This window comes from Boleophthalmus pectinirostris, unplaced genomic scaffold (genome assembly GCF_026225935.1).
Source record: "Boleophthalmus pectinirostris isolate CB_2022bp ecotype Guang Dong unplaced genomic scaffold, ASM2622593v1 HiC_scaffold_19, whole genome shotgun sequence".
Classification (NCBI taxonomy): Eukaryota; Metazoa; Chordata; class Actinopteri; order Gobiiformes; family Gobiidae; genus Boleophthalmus; species Boleophthalmus pectinirostris.
In genome coordinates this window covers 25,323,745-25,349,993 of record NW_026571140.1, presented here as the reverse complement: position 1 = coordinate 25,349,993, position 26,249 = coordinate 25,323,745, and the positions used below count along the sequence as shown (strand labels likewise).

Genomic DNA, 26,249 nt, shown 5'->3' with positions numbered 1-26,249 from the left:
AACAGTTCCTTACTTTAACCTGCATGCTACATGCTAGATAAAATCCCCAAAAAACAGAAATTTACAAAAATGTACAGTGTGTGAGCCAGGTAGCCACTCTGTTAACATGGGAATAATAATATTACTCCAGTGAAAGTACAAAAAGAGTGCTCCAAGAAAAGTAAAAAAGTATTTGGGAAAACAACGTCTCAAGTAAGAGTAAGATAAAGAGTAACTATTGAGACGTAACAACTGATTTATAATTGTATTTGGATTGAAAGAACAATAAATAGTGCAAAAAATTCTGTAAAAATGTAATCTTATCTGAAGGGGCAGTGCAAGAAAAACAAATCCTCAAATAATTTCATACTGTCAACATAAAGCTTTTGTCACAGTGGGAAGAGTAACCTCAGTTACTTCAATAAAAATATTACTCAAGTAAGAGTAAAAATACGCTGCTAGAAACCCTATAACCCAGGGGTGTCCAAACTTTTTTCATCAAGGGCCACATACCTAAACACAGACAAGGCAGAGGGCCGATCGAGGGCCGTAGACCGATGCTCAGTACAGTGAATAATTGAAATGTGTGCATGTTTGACACGTTAGAATGAGCCATCAGTCTTTATTCATGCTAAGATCCTTAAAACCACACACTAAATATTCAATATTGGCTTTATCAAGGTAGATTTTCAAAAAACATGAAAATAAAAAAAAATAAATTTTTTTTAATTAATGCAAGGTAATTTGGGCCAATTCACCTGGACGTCTGAGGGCCAAGAAAAATTTGTCTGAGGGCCGCATTTGGCCCCCGGGCCATAGTTTGGACATGCCTGCTATAACCCCTTTGGTTCTGGGGAGTGTTGTATTGAACAAGCTGTACAATCCTTCACTTTGCCAACATGGAACCATCCAGTAATATTAATAATCAATCTTTTTTTTTGTTTTACTTTGAGGATTAATGTGTTGAGCCTTGTCAAAGAATAATTTCTGCCATCTGATCTATCTGTCTATCTATGAAAAGATTTTAATGGTATAATAAAAAGTTATTATGATAGGTGATAGGCTATATTTATGATCACAGTTGTGGCATAGGGCTACTTGGACAAATAAAAAATACACTTTAAACAACATTGAGCCTAGATGTGATATTACACAACAAATCATATTGGCCTAATTAGGCTTATTATTGCCTGCTATCAAGGTCATTAAACAACACAAGACTTGGTATGTCTTTGGTACGTGGGTTTCATGAATATGACTAAAGTAGCCTATGAAAAATACTGATGCATGCCATATCAATTACTCTTGACTGTTTAACTGTCACGCAAGTTAGGCCTACATGGGTCAACATGCTGATCAATCAATGACAGTCAGCATTAGATGTTCTATACACTTTTGTACCGAAAATAAAAGCAGACTAATTACAGGCTTTGATTGGATGAGATTATAAAGGTTTCATTACAGTGTGGTTAAATATATCTTATAATTATATGTAGGATAAGCTATTTATTCATGTTCTATCCCCTGTTGAACATTTGCCTCGCATGCTCGTGTCGTACGCGTGTTGTTTACCTGCAGAGTGCACTGTGAGTGGAGGAGCAGGTTGGAGCGCTGCGCCGGGCCCATGCCGCACGTTGTCCGGTAGGGTGCACGCTGTTCATGTCAGGCGCGAGGAGGGGGCGAGAGGAGGAATGGCTGAAAGCTGACGGTGCTCTCCTCCCGTGTAGGACACAAACCAGGACGAAACCACTTCACGGTGTGATCACTACAGACTCCGCGGTGCAGTACTTTAGCCTTTTAGCGACTCGTTAGCAGCCACCGCTCTGCTCTGGCTAATTTGATGGGAAAGCGCAAAAGACGCAAGGTAGGCTCCTGTCGCAAGCACTGCTACTTTATTTTTATGGACTAAAACGACACACGGGGCTGAGACATGTTTCAAAACGAGGTGAATGCATCGCGTTTGAAAACACTATTGACTTTTTAGCAACGACCAAACGCCATTCGTGAATATTTTGTAGACGATCTCGTATGAAGTGTGCATGCGTTTTATTAGTGTTTTGAAAAGCGGCGGCTAGGCTTCACCTCTCCATGCCTCAGCTGAAGTCTTGAGGGTAGCTTAAACCGCGCACAAAGGCCCCCTTATTTCACTGGCACCTGATCAACCGAGGGGAAAATGCGCGTGGATCTGTTCTGGTTGTGTTTTTGGGGGGTTCTCCGGTTGGGGGCCACTGGTCAAGGACAGCCGACCACCACCGTGTGCTCGCCCGTGTGCAGCTGCGATGAAGATGGGGGCGCCGACTGCTCCGGGAAAGGGCTGACCACGGTACCCACCGGACTCCGTGCGTTCACCTACTACCTGTAAGTAACCACAAATACACGCTAATATCACTGAAAAGAAACTCATTTGTCTTTGTGGCGTTGTGTGTGTTGCTTGGGAATGTGGGATGGAGGGTCAGCACGGGGTGAACTTTACGCACATGGCTCTAGTGTGTGGACCTGATGAAGATGTCAGAGATGAGCTGGTCCGTTTAGTTAACTTTGGGACTCTACAACAGACTATTACCGTGGGATCTTGTGTTTTTTTTTCCCTATAGAAGCTGTTTAAGTTTAACTGAGTTAGTCCAATAACATTAAGCATGGTCATTGTATAACCCCGGGCCACATGGGGCCAGTGAGTGCTCCTGTCCAAAACAATTTAGAGGAAATTAAGATTCAAATGCTGAATGATAAATACAACTGCATACTTTTCTTAATGAGGTGGATCGGTTTTATTGAATGTATATGCAGCAATTGCAACAACAACTAGAATCTACCTGGAAAGTTTGCCAATTTTCTCTTGGCTGCAACAAGTTAACAAGCCTCTAACTGAGCATGTAATTGTTAACTTTGACTCTGAGAATACTGACTGATCATGGGAAAGTATGCCTTGTTACACGTGTACTATATGTTTCAAAAGTTAAGCAATACCCCATATATGACCTATATAAAGATTGTAATTTTGAACAACATTAAAAGATTGTAGCCTACTGCATTACCACCAAAGGGCCTCATATAAATTACTTATAGCCTACATTCCTTTAAAAGTGACATGACCTGCAAGTTTTGAGATGTGCTCAAGTAAGATTAGGTTGATTTATGACATTGTATCTTAATGCAGTTCTGCTTTCACCTTCTTTTTATGTTGTTTACACTTTTTCAGTAGCACAGTTTTGAATTAGGATTGAAATGATTGAATAACAACCAAAGCACATTGATTTTCCATCCATGTGCTTTTTGAGTTTTAACAACTTCATTAAATAAGGCTTTCCACTTTCACATGCTGTACTTACTTATCACTAGGTCACGAAAAAGTAAAAACTAACTGAGAGTTTCAAAATGTCAGCTACACATACTTTTTGTATTGAATGACTAAACACTACTTTTTTCAGTTTCATAGCTGTGACAAGTTTGTACATACCTGTCCCTCACTAATACTAACAACATGGGCTTATTATAAATCATGTGATTACTCCAAGCATTTAAAAATCACGAATCCAACTTGTTTTGTTTTTTTTTTTTTTTTTTGCCCTTGCCATTACAAAGGGCTTTTCATCACAGCTTGAATCATACTGACAATATACAGTTAGTGTGTGTGTAAAGTTGGCACATGTTGCAGTATAGGAGTGGTAAAGAGTTGATGATTTCCCCGTGAAGAAACTATTCAGGTGGATTTCACAACTCTTGGGTTAATCATAAACCACACATGCCAGTCACCACACAGCGAGTTAATAGCTGAAATATATGAGGGCTATTGTAATTACTGTTTCTCTGGCAGTGAGAGCAAACAAATAAGTGAGACTTTAAGTTTACTAAAGGACAAGCCTAAGTGCAGTATTCAAATCTATTGTTATACTAAATGTTTATGAAGTCATCTTTTGAAAGGAGTGTGAGCTTAAATTTCTCTTTGTTATAGTACTGTGGTTTATTTTTACTGATTTAATAATGGAATCTTTGTTCACACATGCACCACATCAAAGTTGGGACTAAACCAAAACCAGACCAAGTCTACATCAGGACTAAACCATGAAAAAAACAGGACCAAACTACTATAAGTGTGAACCCAGCATATGAGAGAGTAAAAAATCAAAGAACATTGACACTGTTTTTATAGAAATGTATAAAATATAATGATACTTAAAATGTAAATTGTTGACTTTAATCACTTGCCTATAAAAGATTTGTAAAACTAGTAACTAATTCTGTTTTTTGCAAATCCAAATTAATTACTCTACTATCAAAATATAAGGCAAATACAGTGTTTGTTGCTCCAAATCTCTTCTTCGTCTCCTCTGTCATAACTTTATCGCTTGTACAGATTAAAACCTGAGAAATGACAATGCAATACCAATGCATTCTGAAAACATTGCCTGCTAAGTAAAATAAAGAAAAAAAGTTTTGAAAAAGTTTGTTTGGTTTGCAGTCCCTCCTTATTATGTGTTATTAGAGACCTCTATTGTTAATAAAGTGTTAGGTAATGTAAACAGAGGAAGTAGATGTACTCTGTCACGACATGCCAAGCCAAGCCAAGCCAAACTGCTCACGCAATCTTTTACCCAGAAACTGAATCGATACATTATGGGCACTGTGACATTTTCACTTTAGCAATGTTTTTACAGAGTGATAAGGTGTACCCCTCTCTGCCACTTTCTGAAAAACAATGTGTTGCTTTTTCTAGATTGCACTATCATGTTCTGTGCTTGATTGTCCAAAGACTGCAGTAGGTTCTTCATTCTTGTAAACTTTAAGGCATGTTAAAATGCTGTTACATCATCAAAAATATAGCTGGAGTTGTGTTTTGTTTCATTTTCATATGTTTCTTTATTATTAGTCTGTTGATATCTCCAAAGCTCAACATGCTCTGTTGCACCTTGTGATGTCGGCTCCTCCTGGAAATTGCAGGGCTGAAATCATCATGGTTTTATTTAAGATGTATGAAGTTTAAAAACACAGTGGAGCACTTCCTGTATTGCCACATGACATCACAAGGTGGAATAGAGTGTTTTCTGTTTGAGAGAAGAAGTCAGCCAAATATATAGGATTTGTGTGTTAAACGATGAAACAAACACAACTCCAGGTGTGTTTTTGATGAGGAAACTGCGTTATAATACAGATCAGAAAATAATTTAGTATGGGCCCTTTAAGATTGCAAATGTAATAGTCTTTTTGAGCTAGTAGTAAAATAGGCATAATTAGGACCGTGTAATTCATCACATTTGAATCAGGAGTCAGCCATTTCTAATAGTCAATGATATGCTTGGATCTTTTAAATCAAGAGGTCCACAGCCAATCCTCTGTCAGTAAAAAGCATGTCTTTTGGAGTGGAGTTCAGACTTGGGAGGAAGAAATTAGACTATTATTTGTGTTAGAAATGATTAGAAGTTTATGTTTAAATTCAGAGTATTTGTATTTGTTTAGATGACATAATAAAATCAAACCGATAATCCTGATTGTGTTTATGAGCTGCACTATGACCAAATCAGATCTAAACCAGATTTGATTGAGCTAGTCCCGGTCTCAACCAGCTCCAGGTCTAAACTAAGGCTGTGTTCACACTTACTCCATATCATAACTAAACTGGGACTGATGAAGGGGACTAAATGTGGATTAGAACAGGACTTAATCATTAACCTTTTGTTTAATTCACACATGTTTAACACACAAACCTGCATATTTAAGATGAGTTCCTTTCTCAAACAGAAAACACTCTGTTCCACCTTGTGATGTCATGAGTATCTTCTCTATAATCATTTGGATATTTTCAGACCTGGAATTGCCCATTTCTACTGAACAAAAGGTGAAAGGTAGCTGTTAACTTGAAAACTAGCACTTTATGACATCACGAGGTGGAACAGAGCATTTTAAGATTCGGAGATGTAGACAGACTAATAACAAAGGGTTACTCAGACATGTTTGACTGAAACAAAACAAAACTCTGGGTATGTTTTTGTGGAGTAAACAACATTCTAATTTAATGCTCAATTTAGTTTAATTATCAGTTCTGTGTAACATGGGACCAATCCTCTGTTTGTTAGAAATGATTAAAAGTTTATGTTCAAAATCTGATTATTTATATTTGTTGTAATGACTAAATAAAGTCAAACTAATAATCCTGATTTTGTTTATGACCGGCATTATGACCAAACCAGATCTAAACCAGATTTGATTGAGCTAATCCTGGTCTGAACCATGTCCAAACTAAAGCTGTGTTCACACTTACACCACATCGTAACTAAACTGGGACTGAGAGGGGGCTAAACGTGGACTAGAACAGGACTTAACTAGGATTACAAACCAAGTCTACACCAGGACTAAACGGGACATGGATCAGGGCAAAACCAGGACCAAGGGTGGACCATAGACTGTGAGCATGGGCGCGCTTTCTACGCCATCGACTCTGGCTCCAGTTAGCATTAAAAAATCGTCACTCCTTTCTCTGTAACTGCTGCAGCGAGCCTCGTCATTTTGCTCTTAAATTGCTTGTGTTAAACCGCTCTATATGATCCTGGGGTTTTTATTTTGCTATTTTGTCCATTGATAAATTCTTAATCCAAGTATGGGTCTCCTATAACAGCTAGCCTCGTGAGCTTCATTTGACTGGAGCTGAACGCTATGGGTGACATCACACTTCCTTAGTCCACTTCTTTACACAGTCTCTAGGGTGAATGCATCTTAAAAAGACCAGTATATTATTCCTTGCTTGCACAATGACTCTAATTGGACAAATCATCCCAACTGTTGCTTTCCAATATGGCAACCGCATTTATCAATCCTCAGTAACAATAAACTGACGACGTATTGTGCAGTCCTAATTGTAAGTATGTGGAAGGGTCTTGGCCTGTTGTCTCATTTGTCCCTCTGGTCTCTTGAACTCTGCCTGTCCCTGGGTCTTTTGTGTGTGGAGCCGGGGTGAGGGATCATGATGGATTAGTGGGACGTACTGCAGCTGCACAGGCTCCTGCTCTTAAGCCACGCTGCCCTCCGATGTAAACACTTGAGTCTTATCACAGGGTTTGTCGCTATTTTTATGGTTTATTAGATATGGACTTAGATGCCATACATAGATGAACTGATAACAGAAGGCCAATAGTGCAAAGTTGCGCCAGTATTTTGTGGTAGTCTACGCAATTCACAGAGAAAGTGATTGGATGGGATAGTTAGTGTTCAGCTATTATCTATAAGAGTATCCATATTATGTGAAACTCTTAAAGCTGAAATTTCAGTTATAATTCAGTTATATCATACATTACTATTATGATACTGGTTTCAGATATCGGTACCAATACAGAAAAAATTTTTGGATTGTATATTGGATGTAAAAGTTTACAGGTTGTACTCAGTCCAGAAAGTCTCATAATGTTTGAACTTTTATTTAAAGAAAGTCGCTCTGTAGTTACTTGTGGGATAAATAACAGCTACATGGCACATTTGGATCAGTTTTGTCTTATTTTAATTTTGTTGAAAGGAATTAAAAGTCTCAGACCGTTTGAGCTTTTAATACAAAGTTTTTCTGTAGTTACATGAGAGATAAATAAGTGCTATGCTATACATTTTGTCATACCATATTTTCTTGTTTTTAGGAAAATAAATTTTTAGTCCCTACACTGGTATCAGCAGATATTTAAACATATACTATAGGAAAAGGTATTGGAACGGAAAAGTTAGAGTCGTGAATCACAATTATTTTTTCAGTATAGATTCCTTCTCAGATAAGTAGTTATAGTACAGTATTGGTTGGTATTTCTGATTGAATCAGTTTTGTATAATTTTATTCTTGTTGAAAGGAATTAAATACTATTTTCAGTCTTTGCACTGGCATCAGTTGATATCAGGTACCTGCAGATACTTTAAGTATAGAAATCAGTACTGGAACTGAAAAAGCTGGATCGGAGTATCTCTACTTGCTATATATCTTAATTTACCATACATGATATTTCACTGTGCAATGTGAGACCCAGAGCCTAATTTTACTCCATAATGTGTCACTATAATAACTAAACAAGACATATAGTAGTCTTCAATTTGTTTTTCATTGGGATTTTATATGAGTGATTTTTGCAAATTAGGATTTGATGTGCACTTCATCTTTGTATATGATTCTGTGTGAGTAATCTTTCCAAATTGTTTTTTTTTTGGTAATAGTTGTGTTGCTCATGACTCCCTTGGGTTTATTCCAGGAAACACTTAACATCTATAAAGTGTAGTAGACATATTGATTTTTGACTGGAGATTTGAGGGCAAAAGTTACAGAGGTTAAACAAATCCTCTCTATCAGTGTGGCTCTAGGCAGCTGTACTTTTGCACCATTATTCATGGCTTGATGACTTTTTCTTCAGGAAGGCCTGTTGGAAGTGGAGGAGCTGACATGTCTCTATAAATCAGATGACATTGTTGGAGTGGACTCTTACCTACAGCCCACAGGGGCCTGGGCTTTGGCCTGTGTTTTGGAAACAGAGCTGTAGGAAAGCAGATGAGAAACGGAGAGGTCCCCAGCAACAACGCAAACACTCTTTCACAAAGTCTGAGGCTAGTACCTGCAACTGTTCCTGTCCTATCAACAGTTTAAATGAAAATCTGGAAACAAAAATCTGCATTGTACAAGACCAAAAGACAAAAACATATTAGAACTATAAGAAAACTCAATACGTGTTTGAATAATATCAATACTGAACTTTTTTTTAGCATAATCTTCATTGATTATTAGAACTAGATCAGTATACCACATGATAACACACATTATTTTTGTTACATTATAATGACATGTCTATAAACCTGTTGTTATTACTGTCAGCTGTAGTGGTGTAGTAGACTAAAGAAATTCTTGGTCAAGTAAAGACCTGCGTCTCAATTTATCAACTAAAAAGGGGATGTGGTGGTGTTGCACAAAAGCTCAAAATTATTTGGATGGCATAAAAACGACTATGTACAGGGAAGTTTTAAACAGCATCTTCATCAGGGAAAAGGAAGACTGAACTGTCAAGTCACTCCTAAAACTCCAGTGCACTCACTCCATGCATTTCCTTATAACTCCAATAAAACTTTTGATCAGCTAATAAAAATTTGTTGACTAAGATACCACTGAAATCACAACAGCTGAACAGCCAAACAGCATCACTAGTATCAAAATCAGTATCAAGTATCAAGCCTTAGTATCAAAGTCACCCCTACTAAAAAGTTATCCTTGTTGGTATTATAAAATGTAATATTTGTAGAAACTTAAGGATAAACCAGAAAAATTCAACTCAGGCCAAGCTAAACAGGGTCAAAACCACGCCTTTTTTGGATTCACCAGAAACCTTAAAAGAGTGAACCATCAACAGTGGCATTAAGCAGCTCAGCGTGAGGGGTCTGCTCTGAGGGCTGTGTGGCTTCACCGCTGGAGCCCTCACTCCATTTTAAACTCAATGATACTTTTGTTCTTGGTCAGCAGAGGTGAAAGGAGCCAGTCAGGAGTTCCCACTCTAAACAGGACAACTTGTGGCCAGAGAATACTTAAGCTTCATCCTTGTGACTTCTCAGTTTGGGAATGCAGTGTGATGGCTAATCAAAAATAGCTTTTTTGCATATTTTAGTAATGAAAACCTACACAGTTTCCTCTATCAACGCTACCTGGTTTAGTTATTTAGTTATATATTTACTGACTATGTTTGACCCGGTATAGTGCTTATACAATACAAAAATGTCAAACTTAATTTCAATACTAAAAAGGCTTGGTACCAAATACCAACTTTGATACTGCAATAATGATTTAAAATACTTTCTTTTTAATTCAATATATTACCATTTTCAACATTGTCATATGAGCCATTCATTCAATATTATCAATTATCATTCATCAGTATTTATCAGTATGCAGAAAGGTCAAGTATTTTTTCAGTATAGACTCCTGCTCAAATAATCAATTTTGATAAAGTAACTGTGTTGACCCATTTAAAAAAAAAAATTGACTGCATAAGGCACACTGTTTTTTCTTTCTATTTTTTTTATATTAGTTGACTGCTATCGCTTATTCAAAAATATTGGCAATACTTAATTATATATAATTTTGCATTTGGTTTTGCATGTGCCAACTGTCTGTGGATGGTACTGTCATAGCTGTATTTCTCCCATAGTAAGTTTGTAGGTCTCTGATTTTGCAACAGGAAGCTATTATTATCATTACCTCAACATTAAACGGGTTGGTCCTGTGTGTATTGTCCTAGACACTCAAAGTTGTTTTTATGGAATTAGTCACGCACCACTGGTCAAACTCAATGGGGCTTATAACCTCCGCCAAGGAGAGAGTATGTTCTCAACAACACTGGATAGTTACTTTGTTTGTTGGCAGTTCGTCTCTTAGTACTAAAACTCATAAACTGACTGTCAGACCTTCATAATATTCCCCAAACTAAATTACCATGAAATACATCACAGATCTTGACTTTATCCACGCATTTTGTCAAATAATATTGTACCACTGAAAGATCAGGCCTAGTTTTCTTAAAGCATAAAAAGTAGGATTTGAAACAAGCACATGCGTAACTTAAGATGGCAGAGATAAGAGTGGAACACATTATAGCATGCACAAAAATGCAGACAGACTAGAGATGTTATTGTGGTAGAAAGTGATGGACTTTGACATTTTTAAATACTATTTAACACATGATACAATGTACAGAGTTGGCACGGTTGCAACCTTGGTGACAACTGTAGGACTATTACTAACAAAACATAATCAGTAGGGTTTATTGGATCATGTCAAATACAGCCGAGTGTATGACTAACTAACAGCATTCTTACTAATATTAACTCTGCTAAATAGTTGTCACAGTAACCGCTAGTTTCATGGATTATAAAACATCTTAGGGAGGGTTTAATAGCAGACAGAGTTTCTTGATGACGTATTGTGCTATGGTGGACAGTTAAAAAATTCTGTAATATAGATTTTAACAATAGCTGCCAGTGTAGAACTTAAAGGTGTACTGCGCTGGAGGAGCAAGCTTGCCTTCATGGATATCATTGTTTACTTGAAATGTTCCACAGTATGGCACTAAGCTTTTCTATCTTCATGGAGACAAACATGTGATGCCATCGAGCCAAGTTAGAGGTTAAGTTTGACAAGGTTTTTAAAAAGTTTTTCAAAGTATTTGAGAAATAAAACCACCTGTAATTGAGCAAATGCAAGATGGAAACGTTTAATGCCATATTATGGAACATTCAAAAGCAAACTATGCAATTTCTATGGGGGGAAGCAGGTAGCTGACCCTCCACCTGAAAGTTACACACTACACCTTTAACTTTGTTTTTAATCCAAAACTCATCCAAACATGAACTGGTATGTGTGTTCACCTGTTTTGTGTGCTAGGATGTTCAGCCTTTAACTAACAAAGAACCTCTTGTCAAATCAATCGTGAATTTTGGTGAGAAACTATTCTGAAATGATTATGACGTGTTATCTTAACATCTACACAAATTAATAGATCAAACTGTTAATAATGACACCTTGTATTAAAAGACAGAAATCATTTCAGTGTATCAGTGGAAAGGCCCAGGAGAAAAAGCCCCTGGAGTTGTTAGTTTTTGTATCTCTATTGAAAACACATTCATCTATTACCCACTATGTCAGATATTCAGATGTTTTATTTCACTTTGTGGAGATGAACAGGTATATTATACAATATATAAGGTGTAGTGCATGAAATATAAGCAGTATGTTCCCCAGTGCCCCTCAGTACATTGTGTGTTATCAGTTGAGATGGTTTATTGTTTCCCATTCAAAGTGCTTATCAGATGGTGCAGTCATTAGTTAAAATATTTTGTAACAGCTTTATGTAAGGTAGAGCTGTGCAATTAATCACATTTATAATCGTGATTTTACTGATTATTATGTTCAGTTATAAATATGTTTTTGATTATACAATTACCTTCTGGTCTGCATGATACATGTGCTTGTTCTGCCACTCAAAACTTGGAACAAAGCCACTTTTCTAATCTACATAGGCTAATAAACCCGGTGTTCTCAAACTTTTCACTTCAAGTACTACCTAATATAATATTTGGCTTTCTGAGGCACACCAGATCTAAAGTTTATCTGGTCTCAATTAGAACTAATTAGAACATGTCTAAAAGTGATGAAACCATGGATAAGGTCATTCTCAGTAATGATTAAACTAAACAAGAACAAAATCATGAATATATTTGTCTAAATAAAAGAAATACACAAACTGCAGAGGGTCCCACGTACCATTAGTCATGTACCACAGTTTGAGACATACAGTTCCAAACTAAATTTTCACAAAACTAGGATTGCCTGTACTTTCTCTTCAGGCTTATTTTCACAGTAAAGGTATAACTGAATAGATTGTGATTTCAATATTCAGCCAAAAAACATGTCTATAATTTATGCCTTAATCAAGCTACCCTTGTGTGTCACCATGTTTTTCTAGTCCCAACCGACAGCTGTACATTTTCAGACACACTTCCCCTCCTGGCTCCAATGAAAGCACCTGGAATAGACATTTTGTGATACCTGTTTGCCGAAGTGCTTAGACCTGTCACCATTTATCACCTCTGCATTTTTAGCATCCTGTGTAATCTGTCATAGCGTGAACAGAGCAGACCCGTAATGAGTCTAGCAGCCAGGATCCCAGGAAGAAGAAATCATGATCCCCCAAAACCTGCATGTGGTTTGTCCTGGGGTAGATTTAGCCAAATGTTTCAAAGTGTGGTTTGGGATGTATGCGTCTGACCACCTGCGGTTGCCAGGGCTGTTGTCGAGGAAAGAAAAAGCGCCATACTGTGAGTGTATGTTGATTGAGGTGCTGTTTAGTGGGAGAGTCCATGGGGTAATTGGATAAGCAGGTAAGTGGAGATGGGACAGGGTCATTTGGATGGTAAGGGTCTGTCATGGCCTTCCTTTTAAGGGGGTAGGGGTGTGTGCGTTTTTGTGTGTGTATTTGTGTGTGTGTGTGTGTGTGTGTGTGTAAAGGGGACTGCAGCGGAAGGGCAATATGATCCCAACTGGATTCAGGGGCCCACACTTTAGGTCCTAGAGCGATCTGGCAGTGAAACTCAAGATGCAGCATTTGGAGGGGTGCAGGGCGGTCTACTTATTTGTGATGTTTGTTCAGGCCTAAAGTTGCTGTTACTTTAGATACCTGTAGTTTTTTTAATACATATAAAACAAGTTACTTTTCATTTGTCACAATGTTTATTTATTTGTTATTTTATATTTACCACATCCTAGCACAGAATCAGCTTTTTAAAATAGTCAAACAAAATGTCATGTCATCTCAAAACGCCAAACAATGTAGTGAATCTAAAACCCAACATTTAGTGTATTTATGTTTGGGAGATCATTTAAAGATGCAAGATATAACTTTTTTGGTGGAGTGCTTGCCACTAGCTTGTCTCCATGGTGATGCTATTTATTTATTTGCCTAGATTAGACTGAATATATTCCACAGTACGACATTAAATATATCTATCTCCATGGAGACAAGCAGGTGGTGCCACCAGCCCAAGTTACAGGATGATTTGAAGAGAGATGACTGCTGACAGCAAGAATGCTTGTTTTTCAATGTATTTTTGAGTAATCAAAACATGCAGAATTGAATTAAGCAAATGGAAAAATGCAACACTAGTGGAACAGTCCAAACAGAGCAATAACATCTTCATGGAGACAAGCCAGTAGCGGACCTCCCACCAGAAAAGTTAAAATAGAGATAATAAAGATAATGATAGAAATTGAACTTCCAGCAGTGGTTCTAGACCAGGTTCTCCGAGGGCCAGAATAATGTTTTCTTTATTGACTGATGTATGAATTATGAGTGAAATGAAGGAATGTTATTTAGTTTCATAGGTTGGACTAGACTATAAAATGTACACTCTATTAGCTGTGGTGTGGAAGCAGATCAAGTCCTCTGAGCATATTTGTCATGCTGCTACACGCCTATCTTCACTTGAAGTTGAAAAATGAAGATCCCTTGGGCTAAACAGGGCCTTTTGGAGGGTTTTTGTTGAGGTTACAGTTATGCAGGCACAATCAAAATGTCTGATATGAAGCATGGGTGACACTACAGCCATCCCCTTTACAAATGCATTGTAGGTATTTCATATATTAGGCCTTGTTGTAAAAAAGTCTATTTTGTTTTGCTTGTAACAGATTCAATACCACTTTGGCCAGTGGAAGTGAATTCATTATACTTCTAACCACTTATTTCACTTTAATGTATGCCATACAAGTTGGTGCACTTCACTTGTCTCCATTATACATGTTGTTTTGGATTTTTATTTTTTTTTTTTTACATTACATGTGTTTTTACTGTTCAAAAATACCTTGAAGAACTTTCTTTCTTATTGCCAACCAGGTCACCTCCCCACAGATCCGTCCTGTAACTTAGCCTGGTGGCCTCCCATGGTTGTCTCCATGGAGAGCCAAGCCAGAGTCATGCATTGTTGTAACCATTCTGATAAAAACTGTTTGTGTTTTTCTTTCCACAGTGATTTGAGCATGAACAACATAACTGAACTGCCAGCCTTCGTCTTCAAGAACCTGCCCTATTTGGAGGAACTGTGAGTACTTGCCCCCTGGTTAATGATGTATTTACTTTGTCCCATGTTGAGATAAGGGCTTTAGCTTTAAGATATGCACCTGGCACTTTGAGTTATTCCTAAAACAACATATGTGTAACACACAGAGGCTGCCCTTCCTCTGCGCTGTAGGTCGCTCACTAACAACTGCATTTGGCAACAGTCACTCACCATTCATGAAATCAGGCAGTTATAAAGACACACTTAAGCTCTATCAAAAAAGGTGAGACAGCGTGTATTTACCGTCATGTGACATCCTGATTTGTGCTTTTAAGGGATTAAGGGTGGCAGCAGTTCTGTGGGGCCGTACAGTGCGGCACCATCTAATCTCACTGTGCGGTTGTTATTTCTCTGTTCTTTAAATGCTCCGCTGTCTGGCGCAGAGGGCTAGATAAAATCAGTCTACCTGATATCAGGTAACACACGCAGCCCTGTGAATGACCAGCAGCCCTTTTGTGGCAGTGTTTTTCAAAGCTCTTGTGCATCTTTCAGCCCGAGTCTTCCCCCTCTTCTTGTCCGTGCACAACTCCAATCTGCTTTGTCAAAGGGCAATTTACTTTTCAGCGCATTGTGTGGAGGAATGCAGGGCAGGAAGGAAGAAGGCAAAACAATGGTTACCGAGGCAACAGGGCAAAAAGACCAAACCCACCTAGTTTCTCCCAGGCCTTTTGGAGTGTGGATGTCCAATACAAGGCACAGGGGCCAAGTATACCCATGACTCACTATTTTTGGTTACCAGTGATATTTGAGATGTATTTTTGCTATTAACAGCTACACCTTGCCAATATAAACTCATCATAGGGGGCAATACGCAGCGCCTCTGCCTTAGGTCTCTGTGTTTTGCAATAAGTGGGTACAAACTTTTGACAGCAAACCATCTGTCTCTTTAATTTGATAATCTCAAACCTACATTGTGTAGAGATTGAGCGATATGGGCTTCTTACGCAATCTTGTATCAGCGCTAGGGGTGAGCACAATGAATGTGATACATGCATATAATGGCAGTAACAATTAGTGTTTGGACTGGGATTTGTTAAATGGTACTGTTATGTTTATGTTATGCATTATATTAGAGGTCATTTGTATTTGTTTTTAAATAAAACATTTATTGATCCGTGTTTTTATTATATTGCCAGCCCAACTGTGCAAAATTCTAATATTAACCCAAGCTACAAACTTACGTAAATGCCAAATGAAAACTTGTATCAGTAATAGCTTTTTTATATTGGCCACATTATACGGTAGCCTTTCTTAGTTTGAAGCGAGGCTGCCTTTGATCTTCACTATCACTGATCTGTCACTGCGGTGTGTTTTTGATCATTTGTGATTGACAGACCATTTCTGATCCTCATTCTTTTTTCCTGGGAATTAAATTGTGAACTTTGGTCCATGACTTTTCCGCTGAAGGGCTGCAGCAGCGTGAGTGAACCAGAGCATGAGGCCTCAGGGCAAAGGGAGAAGAGAGAGAAGACAGAGACAGATCAGGCAGCTACGAGTGAGCGGACCTTTTCTTATAAGACACAACACAAGAAGAAATAACATTGCCTCCTTCGTAGTCACGCAACTCCCCTCCGGCCTCAGTAATCCCAGCCAAAGGCACAACAAAGCTCTGCAGACGTGATGACAGCTCCTCAGCAGTTTGTTGATATTCGTGAAACTTACCTGTGACCAATAAATCAGGCGAGTGAAAGCGTGACATCTGGGCTATGGCTTTATGGTTGGGAGGTGCCGAGTGTTTGTTTTTGTACTCATTTATATATAGTATGGTGGAAATAACTCATCTTTAATGTGACATATTGTTTTCCATTGCTTTTATTCCCACATCATTGTATATAAATATAAGATTTGTTGATGATTTGTTTTGTGAAATTGTTTTTTTTTTTTTTTTTTTTTTATGTACTGTAGTGTGTTATGATATGTTTGACTAACATTTTCCATCTTCTTGCAAAAAACTGCATGGTGGCCTACACTGTGTGTGTGTGTGTGTGGTCACCTCTCCACAGATCTGACCTGCAACTTGGCCTGGTGGCAGCACCTGCTTGCCTACTGGGGCAAATCTCAGGCAAAGCATTTACATCTCTACCTGAGACCTGTCATGATAATTACTGTATCGTTCAATATATGAAAGCTGAACAAGATATTTTTGGGGCTCAATTTATTTATCTTTTGTACAATTTCTTTGCAAAAGCACCATTTTTGACATTTTATGTAATAAGATAAAATGTAAGCTGTACAGGGTAGAATAAATTAGCCTGCTATTTGCTCATGATATATGTAATGAGCTGGATGTATGTAATGTAATTGGTATTAAGCTTTTCCCAAATCTCATAGGAAGAAGGGCAATAACGTCTTTCCCCTTGATAAAATTCACCAAACATTCTCTTTGTTCTGGCTTTAAATCCTCACTCTCGGGAATCATTGCCAACACAGACTGTATGGTTCTTCGCTGATTGGATGGTGCCCAGACTCGCACTTCTGGTGTTCTTCCAAACTGTCTAGTGTATTCTGATTCCTGACTTAGTCGCTGGAGAGAAATTAAATTGAGCAGAGGCACTAGGTGGCACCAGCCTGGCTAAGAATAAATAACTTCTATGGCTAATTATTGGTTCATTCGGCTATTTATTTGTTGCAGCTTTGATAATACAGTTTAAAAATTTACTGTATATACTGGATTTATCTTGGTTTGTGTCAGTGGTATGAAGTACTTTCAATATAATCGTTTATACAAGTAATTCTCTAATATTTTATCGTACTGCGAAATTTGTTATCGTGACAGGCCTATCACAGTTACAGTTAGCTTAAAGGTCCTACATTACACTATTTTCTGGTCTATGTTACATACCTGGAGTTGTATTTTGTTTCATTCACACATGACTCACACTCTGTTCCACCTTGTGATGTCATGTGGAAATACAGGAAGTGCTCCACTGTGTTTTTAAACTCCATACATCTTCACTAGAATCATTTCGATAATTTCAGCTCTGGATCTGCTAATCTGTACTGAAAACTATTGCTTCAGAGCATTCTGAGCTTTGTAGATGTAAACAGATTGATAATGTGTATATATATATATATATATGTATATATATATAATATATATATATATATATATATATATATATATATATATATATACATATATACATATATATACATACATATATATATATATATATATATATATATACACACATATATACATATATATATATACATATATATAGATATATAGATAGATATATATATAGATAGATATAGATATAGATATACATATATATAAAACTCAAACGTGTGAATGAAACAGAACACAACTCTGGGTATGTTTTTGATGAGGTAACAAGATTCTAACATGGCTTAAAGCTTACAAGAGTCAATTTTGCATAATATAGGACCTTTAATGTGCTTATTTAACTGTCTTAGAGTGTATATATAGGTGTAGGTATATAGAGCAGATGCATTTGCCCCTGTGCACAGGGCGGTTCTCAGTGTGTTCCCTCCTGACAAAGGTAGACATGTGGGAGTGGAGTTTCACAAGGAGAGGATTTAGGCTTTTCTCTTCCTGAGATTTAGCACATTCTTGGGTCTGGTCGGTCCCTGAGGCGACACGTCCTGAGTCTGCTGAAAGATGCATGAGGTGAGAGCATCTTTATGTTGGGAAACTTACAACACTGGCCATGATTTAAACCTTTAATAGACAATTGTAAATAAAAGACAATGCTAATAAATCAACAGAATTACTTTTCTTCCCAATTTGTGCTGGGGTTTCCATTTCAGGTTTGTCAAATGGATCTGAAGGTAATGTTAATGAGCCATACACATAAAACAGGCACTGGTCTTTATACACTGAAACTATAGGACTATTCATTTTATTTAATTGTGACTCCAGTTATATCTCTATATATACATAACAACATAAAAGATAATTAAAACTTTACATATTTAATAATCAATAAGGGAATTATGATTTAAATTATTACCCAGATAATAGTTCTAACCACAAATGACCTGATTAGGTTTATTGGTTACTGTATTGCCTAATTATTATTGCTTTATTATTACTTCAGTAGGACTGGGTGATGAGTTTTTCTGGAAATGATTAAACACAATTTATGTTTTCATTTTATTTTGACTTAAAATGGCTTTGAATACATACTTCTAATTAGTGCCATTTATCACAAAAACTAGTAAAATTTCTTCCTTCAAAGCCTTGCATCTGCTCCAAACCACATAATAATGATATTAATACATTTTATTTATTTAGTGCTTGTCAGGACACTCAAAGACGCTTTACAAAACAAATATTAAAACAGTCAAAAGCGCAATAGACAAATAATACAGTAAAGATAAAAGCAGTGAATCATATGCTTTTACTGACAGAGCTTTGGCTGTGGATCTCTCAATTCAAAAGCCCTTAGCTGATCACTGCCAATGTGAAACAACTGACTCTCGATTGGATAAAAAATGTATAACTGTGCATCCCTATTTCCCATTTACTGCTGCTTCCACACTTCCTGCTTTCGGGAGGGCATCTGGCATAAAACATCTGCCTTGTGTAATTGCTTTTACATTATATTGAGTTATGCTGTTATAAAGTTCATTAACATGGCCACATGGCTGGTAGCGTGTGACAGTGGCTGCGGTCTGTGGGTGATTTAAGTTCTCAAACTCTGAGGTCATATCAACAGAGCGACGTTATTGGCTGCAGAGAAACAAACATGATTCAACAGCTCCAGGCAAGATTTATGTCACCGTAGACTCATTTTGATTTATGCCCCTTATTTAGATGTTACAAGAACTACTGCCAGAGAGGTCTCATGCTTAAAACAACAGAATAACACAATAGCTCCATTTTGATAAGCTAACGTTATTAATGGAGCTTTTCCTACACTTACTGTATTTCTTATGCAAATACAATGGAAACATTTGGAGACATTTAACGACTGAAAACAGGTTAGGCACACACTGAAGTTGTTCCCTTCACGGATTATAAAGCAATAATGATAAGGTTGCGTATAGTCTTACCTATGACATGTTAACAGTTATAGGTGTGTCAGCTGTCTGCACCGCTGCTCCTTAAGAAATTGATTTACTGTTACTGTGTTTTTGCTGTCATAGCCTTATCTATTATCTATTGTAAATCTCAGTTTTTAGTTTAGATTTTGTAAATTTTAGACATTTGTTCACTATACCAAAAATTGTATAGAGATGCACCAAACTAGATACCATTCAACACAACAAAAACAAACTAAGGGAAAAAAATGGGCAGTGTTTTACTTAAAGGTGCAGTGTATAACTTTTGTGATAGAGGGTTCACCATCTGCTTGTCTCCATGGGGATGTGATTGTTTTACCTGGAATGTTCCACAGTACTCTATTCAACTTGACGGTTTTGCATTTATTCAATTTACAGGTGTTTTTATTGCTGAAAATACCACAGTTCTGACCTGTTTCTTGGACTAGTTTTGTTTCTGTTTATCTTCATAGACATAGATGACTTTAATGCTTTACTGTGGAACATTCCAGAGAACAGCTCCATGGAGAGCAGTTGGTAGTAGACCCTCCACAAGAAAACATGCATAGTGCACCTTTGACTAATTGGCCTAATTCCCAACCAGTTTTGATCCAGTCTTGATATCAGTTCATTGTATTATTATAATATTGTGCAATCGCTTTATTCTAAGTCTAGCCTGTATTTGTAAGTGTTAGTGCATGATTAATGGTAGTTGGAGGAACCATGGTGTCGACATAGATTGGCAGCCATGCTTCAGTCATTTATTATTCCCATATTTGTTTACATTTTTTGTGCTGTATACCTGCATAGATTTACCCCCCGTATGCTTCAGGGGCATCTGGACTCCAAATGCTGTGGTCCTGGTTCACACCCAGCAGCTCTTGTTGCAGGGAATTCAGCCTGGACTCAAGTTGCAGAGTGATAAATCTGCTGCTAATCTCCCAGGCCAGATAATATACTGGGGATATGTGCTCCGCTCAGCCTGCACCCTCCTTATTTACACCCCTGTTTCCTATGCACTTCCTCTGCACCCTCCAGGAAAGGGCGGAGTGCACCATCTTTAAACGTCCACTGTGCTGACTGAGTAGATGCAATGTGGGTATTAAAAAACGTTATTAAAATAATATCCGCTATAGACACGTGGTTTATGTGGCCCCTGGGATCCGTGAATAGTGAGTGTGAGAAGGTCAGAAGGCGATAGGAGCGGGGGAGATCCAGGACCAGCCTAATCTGCTGGAGGTGACGAACGAAGTGACAACAGGCCGTGGCAAACACACATGTCTTTGACACCCCAGGACGGAGCATAGGGGGTCTCTAGTGATGGGAAATACTCAAAGTCTGTTATTTTTAGGAAAAAATATACATTAAATCTAAATAAAATGCCCTCAAGCATGTATCAGGAAATATACATGTACATTTGTATAATCATGCCTTATTTCGCACCAGTTTCTTGCTATTTTTTATTATTACCATTTATATTTTTGCTCTTTGTTATTATAATCTATTGTGATATGTGAACTACTGTGTCTGAATAATTTTCCTTATGGATCCATAAAGTTTGTCTACGTCCATCTGCCTGAATTGTGTACTGAGTGATTTGGATATTGTTACATCTGTAACCGTGAGCCTCCCCACCATATCATGAGCTTTCCCATGATATCGCAATAAATATCGTACCGTGAGGTTCATACCATGACTATATTGTACTGTGAAACTTGGATATCATTACACCCCTACTTGTTAAAATGCAATTTTGTATAAACATAGACATATTTTGTAATATTTTCATGCAAAATATAAAAAAGAGAGAATTACTCAAATATTAATGAAAACTTTAGTAAGTAATAATAAAAAAAAACATATCCAAATATTGAAAGTGTATCTTATATTTGTTGTTTGTGTGTTTAACAGGCGTTTGGCGGGAAACTACTTGTCATTCATTCACCCTGAGGCTCTGTCTGGACTCCATCAGCTCAAAGTCCTGTAAGTGTGGCCTCCTCCTCCTTAAACCTGCTGTACAAAGACCCTCACTTAGAGCGGTCCTGTGAACTTTTCCACTCACACCAGAGAGCAAATATTAGCACAAGTCTGCTAACACTTGGGTCCTTTTAGTACACTGCCACACAACTTTATCTACCTATGACTAATCGTAATTGTAAAACTATGTTTCTTTGCATATTTGGGTGTAAAAATGACACACAACAATTTTCTTGATTATTATCTGCAGTGTATACAGTAAAAACACAATGCCGCTACATGTTGACTCTGCCTTAAGCTAACATTGCATAGTGCTGTTGACCTGCGGCTGAAACGTTGTATAAGAAGCACAAACACTTGGGGGAGGAAACTTTTTTTTTCTATATTCAAATGGTAAAACTACACGGCTGAAAGCAAATCCAGTGTTATGTGATGATAAGCAAGACTGGAACAACCATTTTGTAACCATTGAGGTCCAAATACAAGGAAGTCTTTGTTTTGTTTTTTGGGATGACGTGTTTCTACTAACATTTATTCTTACTGATGGTGATACTTTGTTCCAGTGTAATGGAGCATAAATTGTGTACTAAGTAAGCATAAGAAATAAGACATCCAGTATATCCAATCTTGTTAACACAGTTTTCCCTTTCTTTTCTGTAACTTGCACTTATTTAAAATGTATTTCTATTACAGGTTGTTCTTGTGTACAGTATAAATATGTCAAGAATTTACATTTTAGATAATCTCATAGTATTTCAATGCATTGGTATATTGACTGGATTGGATTGAAAACTCCAAAAGTAAATTAGGCGAGAGTGTGGTGTTGCCATTGTGTATTTGTTGTAGCTGCTGCTAAATTGACCATTACACCTCATCAAAACATGCATAGTTGTGTTTTGCTTCATTCACAAATGTTTGAGTAACCCTTTTTTTATTAATCTGACAACATCTCAAAAGCTCAAAATGATCTGTTCCACCTTGTGATGTCATCAAGCAGTTCCAAGGCTGAAATTATCCAAATTATTAAAGGTGTATCTAGTTTAAAAACACAGTGGAGCACTTCCTGTATTGATATGTGACGTCACAAAATGGAACAGTCTTTTCATTTCATTTCAGAGAGGAGAACTCAGCCTACATATGTGGAGTTTGTGCGTTAAACATGTGTGATTGAAACAAAACACAACTGCAGGTCTGTTTGTGATGAGGAAACAACATTATAACAGATTTGAAAATAGCCTAATTTTAAAACACATGAGTTTGCTTGTGCTATTTTTGTTTGTATAACCATAATTTCTGAATATACATTTTTCTTGCAGGATGCTTCAAAACAACCAACTGAGGACTGTGCCAAGTGGCGCCTTGAAGAACCTCCACTCTCTCCAGTCCCTGTGAGTCATGTGACCAGGCTGCTTTTGTTGGGTTTAAGTGGGCTTTTCCTTTATGCTTCCAACGTACCGGGGTCTAAACTCTGATCACTGTTGACACACTTAATTATGATGTATGTCGTTCAACAGTGATTTTGACAAAGACCTAAATTTGTTTTCAGAAAGCTTAGTAATTATCATAGAGTAAAGAAGACCATGCTTTAGTATAAAAAACTGATTGAACAAGGAAGAGATCAAAAAGGTCTGAGGCAAATATTATAAAAGTCCTTTATTGGTTATATGGGAAGGGTCAATGCGTGTTAACACAGGGGTGGCCTAGTTAGGGCATTTATAGTAAGTAAAGCAATCATTAAGTGACCGTCTTTAATAAATACGTAAGAATTACAGCTTTTAAAGTTCTCTAAATGACAAGTTAAAGGTGCAGTATGTAACATTTCTGGTGAAGGTTCCTTTAACTGTGTAAATGAGTTGGTGCAATTATTCATCCAGGAGTGATCCATGACAGAAATTTTGAAACTGTTATTGAAATTTAGATTTTTCGACTGCTATCCAGAAAAATTATTTGTCTTTAAAGTCTTTTCTGCTACTTTGCCCGAAATGTCCCAGAGCTCAATACCTTGATGTATTCTAAATTTGAGTGGCTTGCCTCTCCACAGATCTTTATTTTATTTAACTTTTACCTAACCAGGTAAAATGTTTGAGATCTGATTTGCTGTTTGGTTGTATGGCAACACTTGTTGTCTTCATGGAGATATATATGTTTAATGCCATACTGTGAGACTTTCCAGACAAAGCAACAACATCTCCTTGGAGACAAGCTGGAGGTGTACCCTCCACCATAATATTACATAGTACACATTTAGTTCTATTATAATTATTTCTCTAAAAGAATCTTCAAGTGTTGTTTTGCGTGTTTACTTATTAAAGAACAAAAATGCCCCCAGGGATCAATATTTGCGTAACAAATGTATGCAAACGAGATCTGGGTTAATTTGGTTTTAGACTAAAATCAACAGAGCAGCTTTTGCATCGTGAATGACAGCACTTTAAGATCTGTCATCATAAGTGAAATACATGTATCCGTAAGGTCATAGTTGCTGCAGAAACACTTCCTGTTAGTCTCCAAATGTCCCTTGTTCAACATTAAGGCAAATTCTAAGTGATGAGAATGGACCGATCACACTGTTTATGTAGAAACACACTTAGATCTGTCTTAATTTACACTTTTTAATTTACACTGATGTCATGACCACTGTGCTAGAGCAGAATTGCACAAGAACAGTGACAATGTTGTAGGGTTGTCAAAAAAAAAAATCAAGACCTCAGTACTAATCAATACTAACACTAGCATTGAAACTAGATACTCATTTAAAGGGCACATATTGCACAATTTTCTGAACGATGTTATAATGTTGTTTCCTAATGACAATCATATCCGGAGGTGTGTTTTGTTTCATTCACATGTTTAACACACCAATCCTGTATATTTGGGCTGAGTTCTTCTCTCAAACAGAAAACACTATGTTTCACCTCGTGATGTCATGTGGTAAAACAGGAAGTGTTCCACTTTGTTTTTCACTTTTAATTTACCTTTACCAAAATTATTTGGTTGATTTCAACCCTGGAAATGCCTGTCTCTACTGAACTAAAGGTAAAAGGTAGCTGTTAACTTGAAAACTACTACATGTTATCACAAGGTGGAAGAGAGCATTTGGGAATGTAGTCAGACTAATAATAATGGATAATTCAAACAATCAAACCATTCAATGTGTGAATGAAACAAAACACAACTCCAGGTTTGTTTTTGAGGAAATTACATTATATTTTTTATGGACTGTTAGTGTTATTCTTTGTATGAAGTTTGAAACTTTAACACCTCTGACCGTAGTAAATTGGGCTCAAATTGTTCAAGAGCTTACAGAGAGTATACCAGAGTTATAATATTTTTGCAAAATGAATCATTTTATGATGCTTCACCTTCAGCTCCTTTCATCTTTTGAAACTAATGTACAAATTAATAGAAACAGTACATAGATATTGTCCTTAACTTCCTCTGTGTGTAACAGATGGCTCAAGTAATATTCCTCTGAAAAATGTTTGTAAAAAAAAAAAAGTGAAGGCTTCATGTCAATCAACTCTGTTTTTCTTCCAGCCCAGACACTTGTGGAATTTTGAGGGAGTGTGAGAAAAAGAATTTGAACTAATGCTTCAGTGAATAGTGAGACTGTGCATTCAAAATAGTGGAAATTATGTTACTTGTTGAAGGTACATGAGGTGGCAGTGGTTCAATATGGGACAATGTTAAGATGGGAGTGTAATGGGCGATTCTGAGTGCAATAAACTAAACAAAAATATACATTAACTTGGCTTGGACTGACACTCAATTGGGGTATCAAAAAATAAAATACCCTGATACCCAGATACTAAAACCAGTATCTCCAGTATCAAAATAAGATAATCATTTGAACAAGTATTGATACTGAAAAAAAACTCTAACAGTTCACCTTTACTGAATCATTTTAGAATAGGCTTCATCTATATCAGAACAGAAAATGTACATGACAACACTATTATCTGTCTTAACATTCCTTTCTTCATTATACTATGTTAAACAATACTGAAAATATTAAAGATTGTAAGTTCCTGCACAATATTTACTGTGAGAATCCAAGGACAAACATGAGACGGCTCCATTGTAATTATATGTATTACCCTTGACTGGAAATCTGCCAACTATGTGATTGTGAACCAGTGTCTTGAGCACATAATTGTAGGTAACTACTTCACTAGTTTTCTCATAATTGTTGTTAAAAATAAATGTTTCAGACTGGATTGCCCTGTCTGTGAAAATGGTGCCACTCCAGTGGTTAGAACTCATCATGAGCTTTTAAGGATTTTATAATTGAACATAAACAACTTCTGAGCTATTATAATAAAGCTCTATTATCTAAGGACATACCTGTGTTGACAGAGTGATTCCAATGAATAACCACCCCAAAGTTTGGACCAAAATGAATACTAAACTTACCAAGTCAAGACAAAATTATGTCTCTGAATATTGTAGATTTAATCACATCACACAATGTACTTTGATTGAATGTAAAAATAGACAAATCTCATGTCAGATGGCACGTACAGTACATACACACATGCACACAATACATTACATTTAGTTTCAGATGGGACAAGATTTCGTGCCACAAGATCTCACAAGATAAAATTGCATATGAGATATAAGATTGCGCAGATATGTGGAAAATAATCTTGTGAGAATTCTTTTCAGTGTGTTTA

General features: G+C 37.0%; 1 protein-coding gene across 1 annotated transcript in view; it reads left to right on the top strand.

The window, feature by feature from the left end:
* Positions 1–1,623: 1,623 nt before the first annotated feature.
* The window catches only part of lgr4 (leucine-rich repeat containing G protein-coupled receptor 4), a 38,644-nt gene continuing 14,018 nt past the window's right edge, over positions 1,624–26,249 (top strand). The window contains exons 1-4 of the mRNA XM_020938794.2: positions 1,624–2,337; positions 14,497–14,568; positions 21,508–21,579; positions 22,890–22,961. Coding sequence (XP_020794453.1) covers positions 2,153–2,337; positions 14,497–14,568; positions 21,508–21,579; positions 22,890–22,961 — 401 coding nt within the window. The 5' untranslated portion in view covers positions 1,624–2,152. The remainder of the gene's footprint in view (positions 2,338–14,496; positions 14,569–21,507; positions 21,580–22,889; positions 22,962–26,249) is intronic.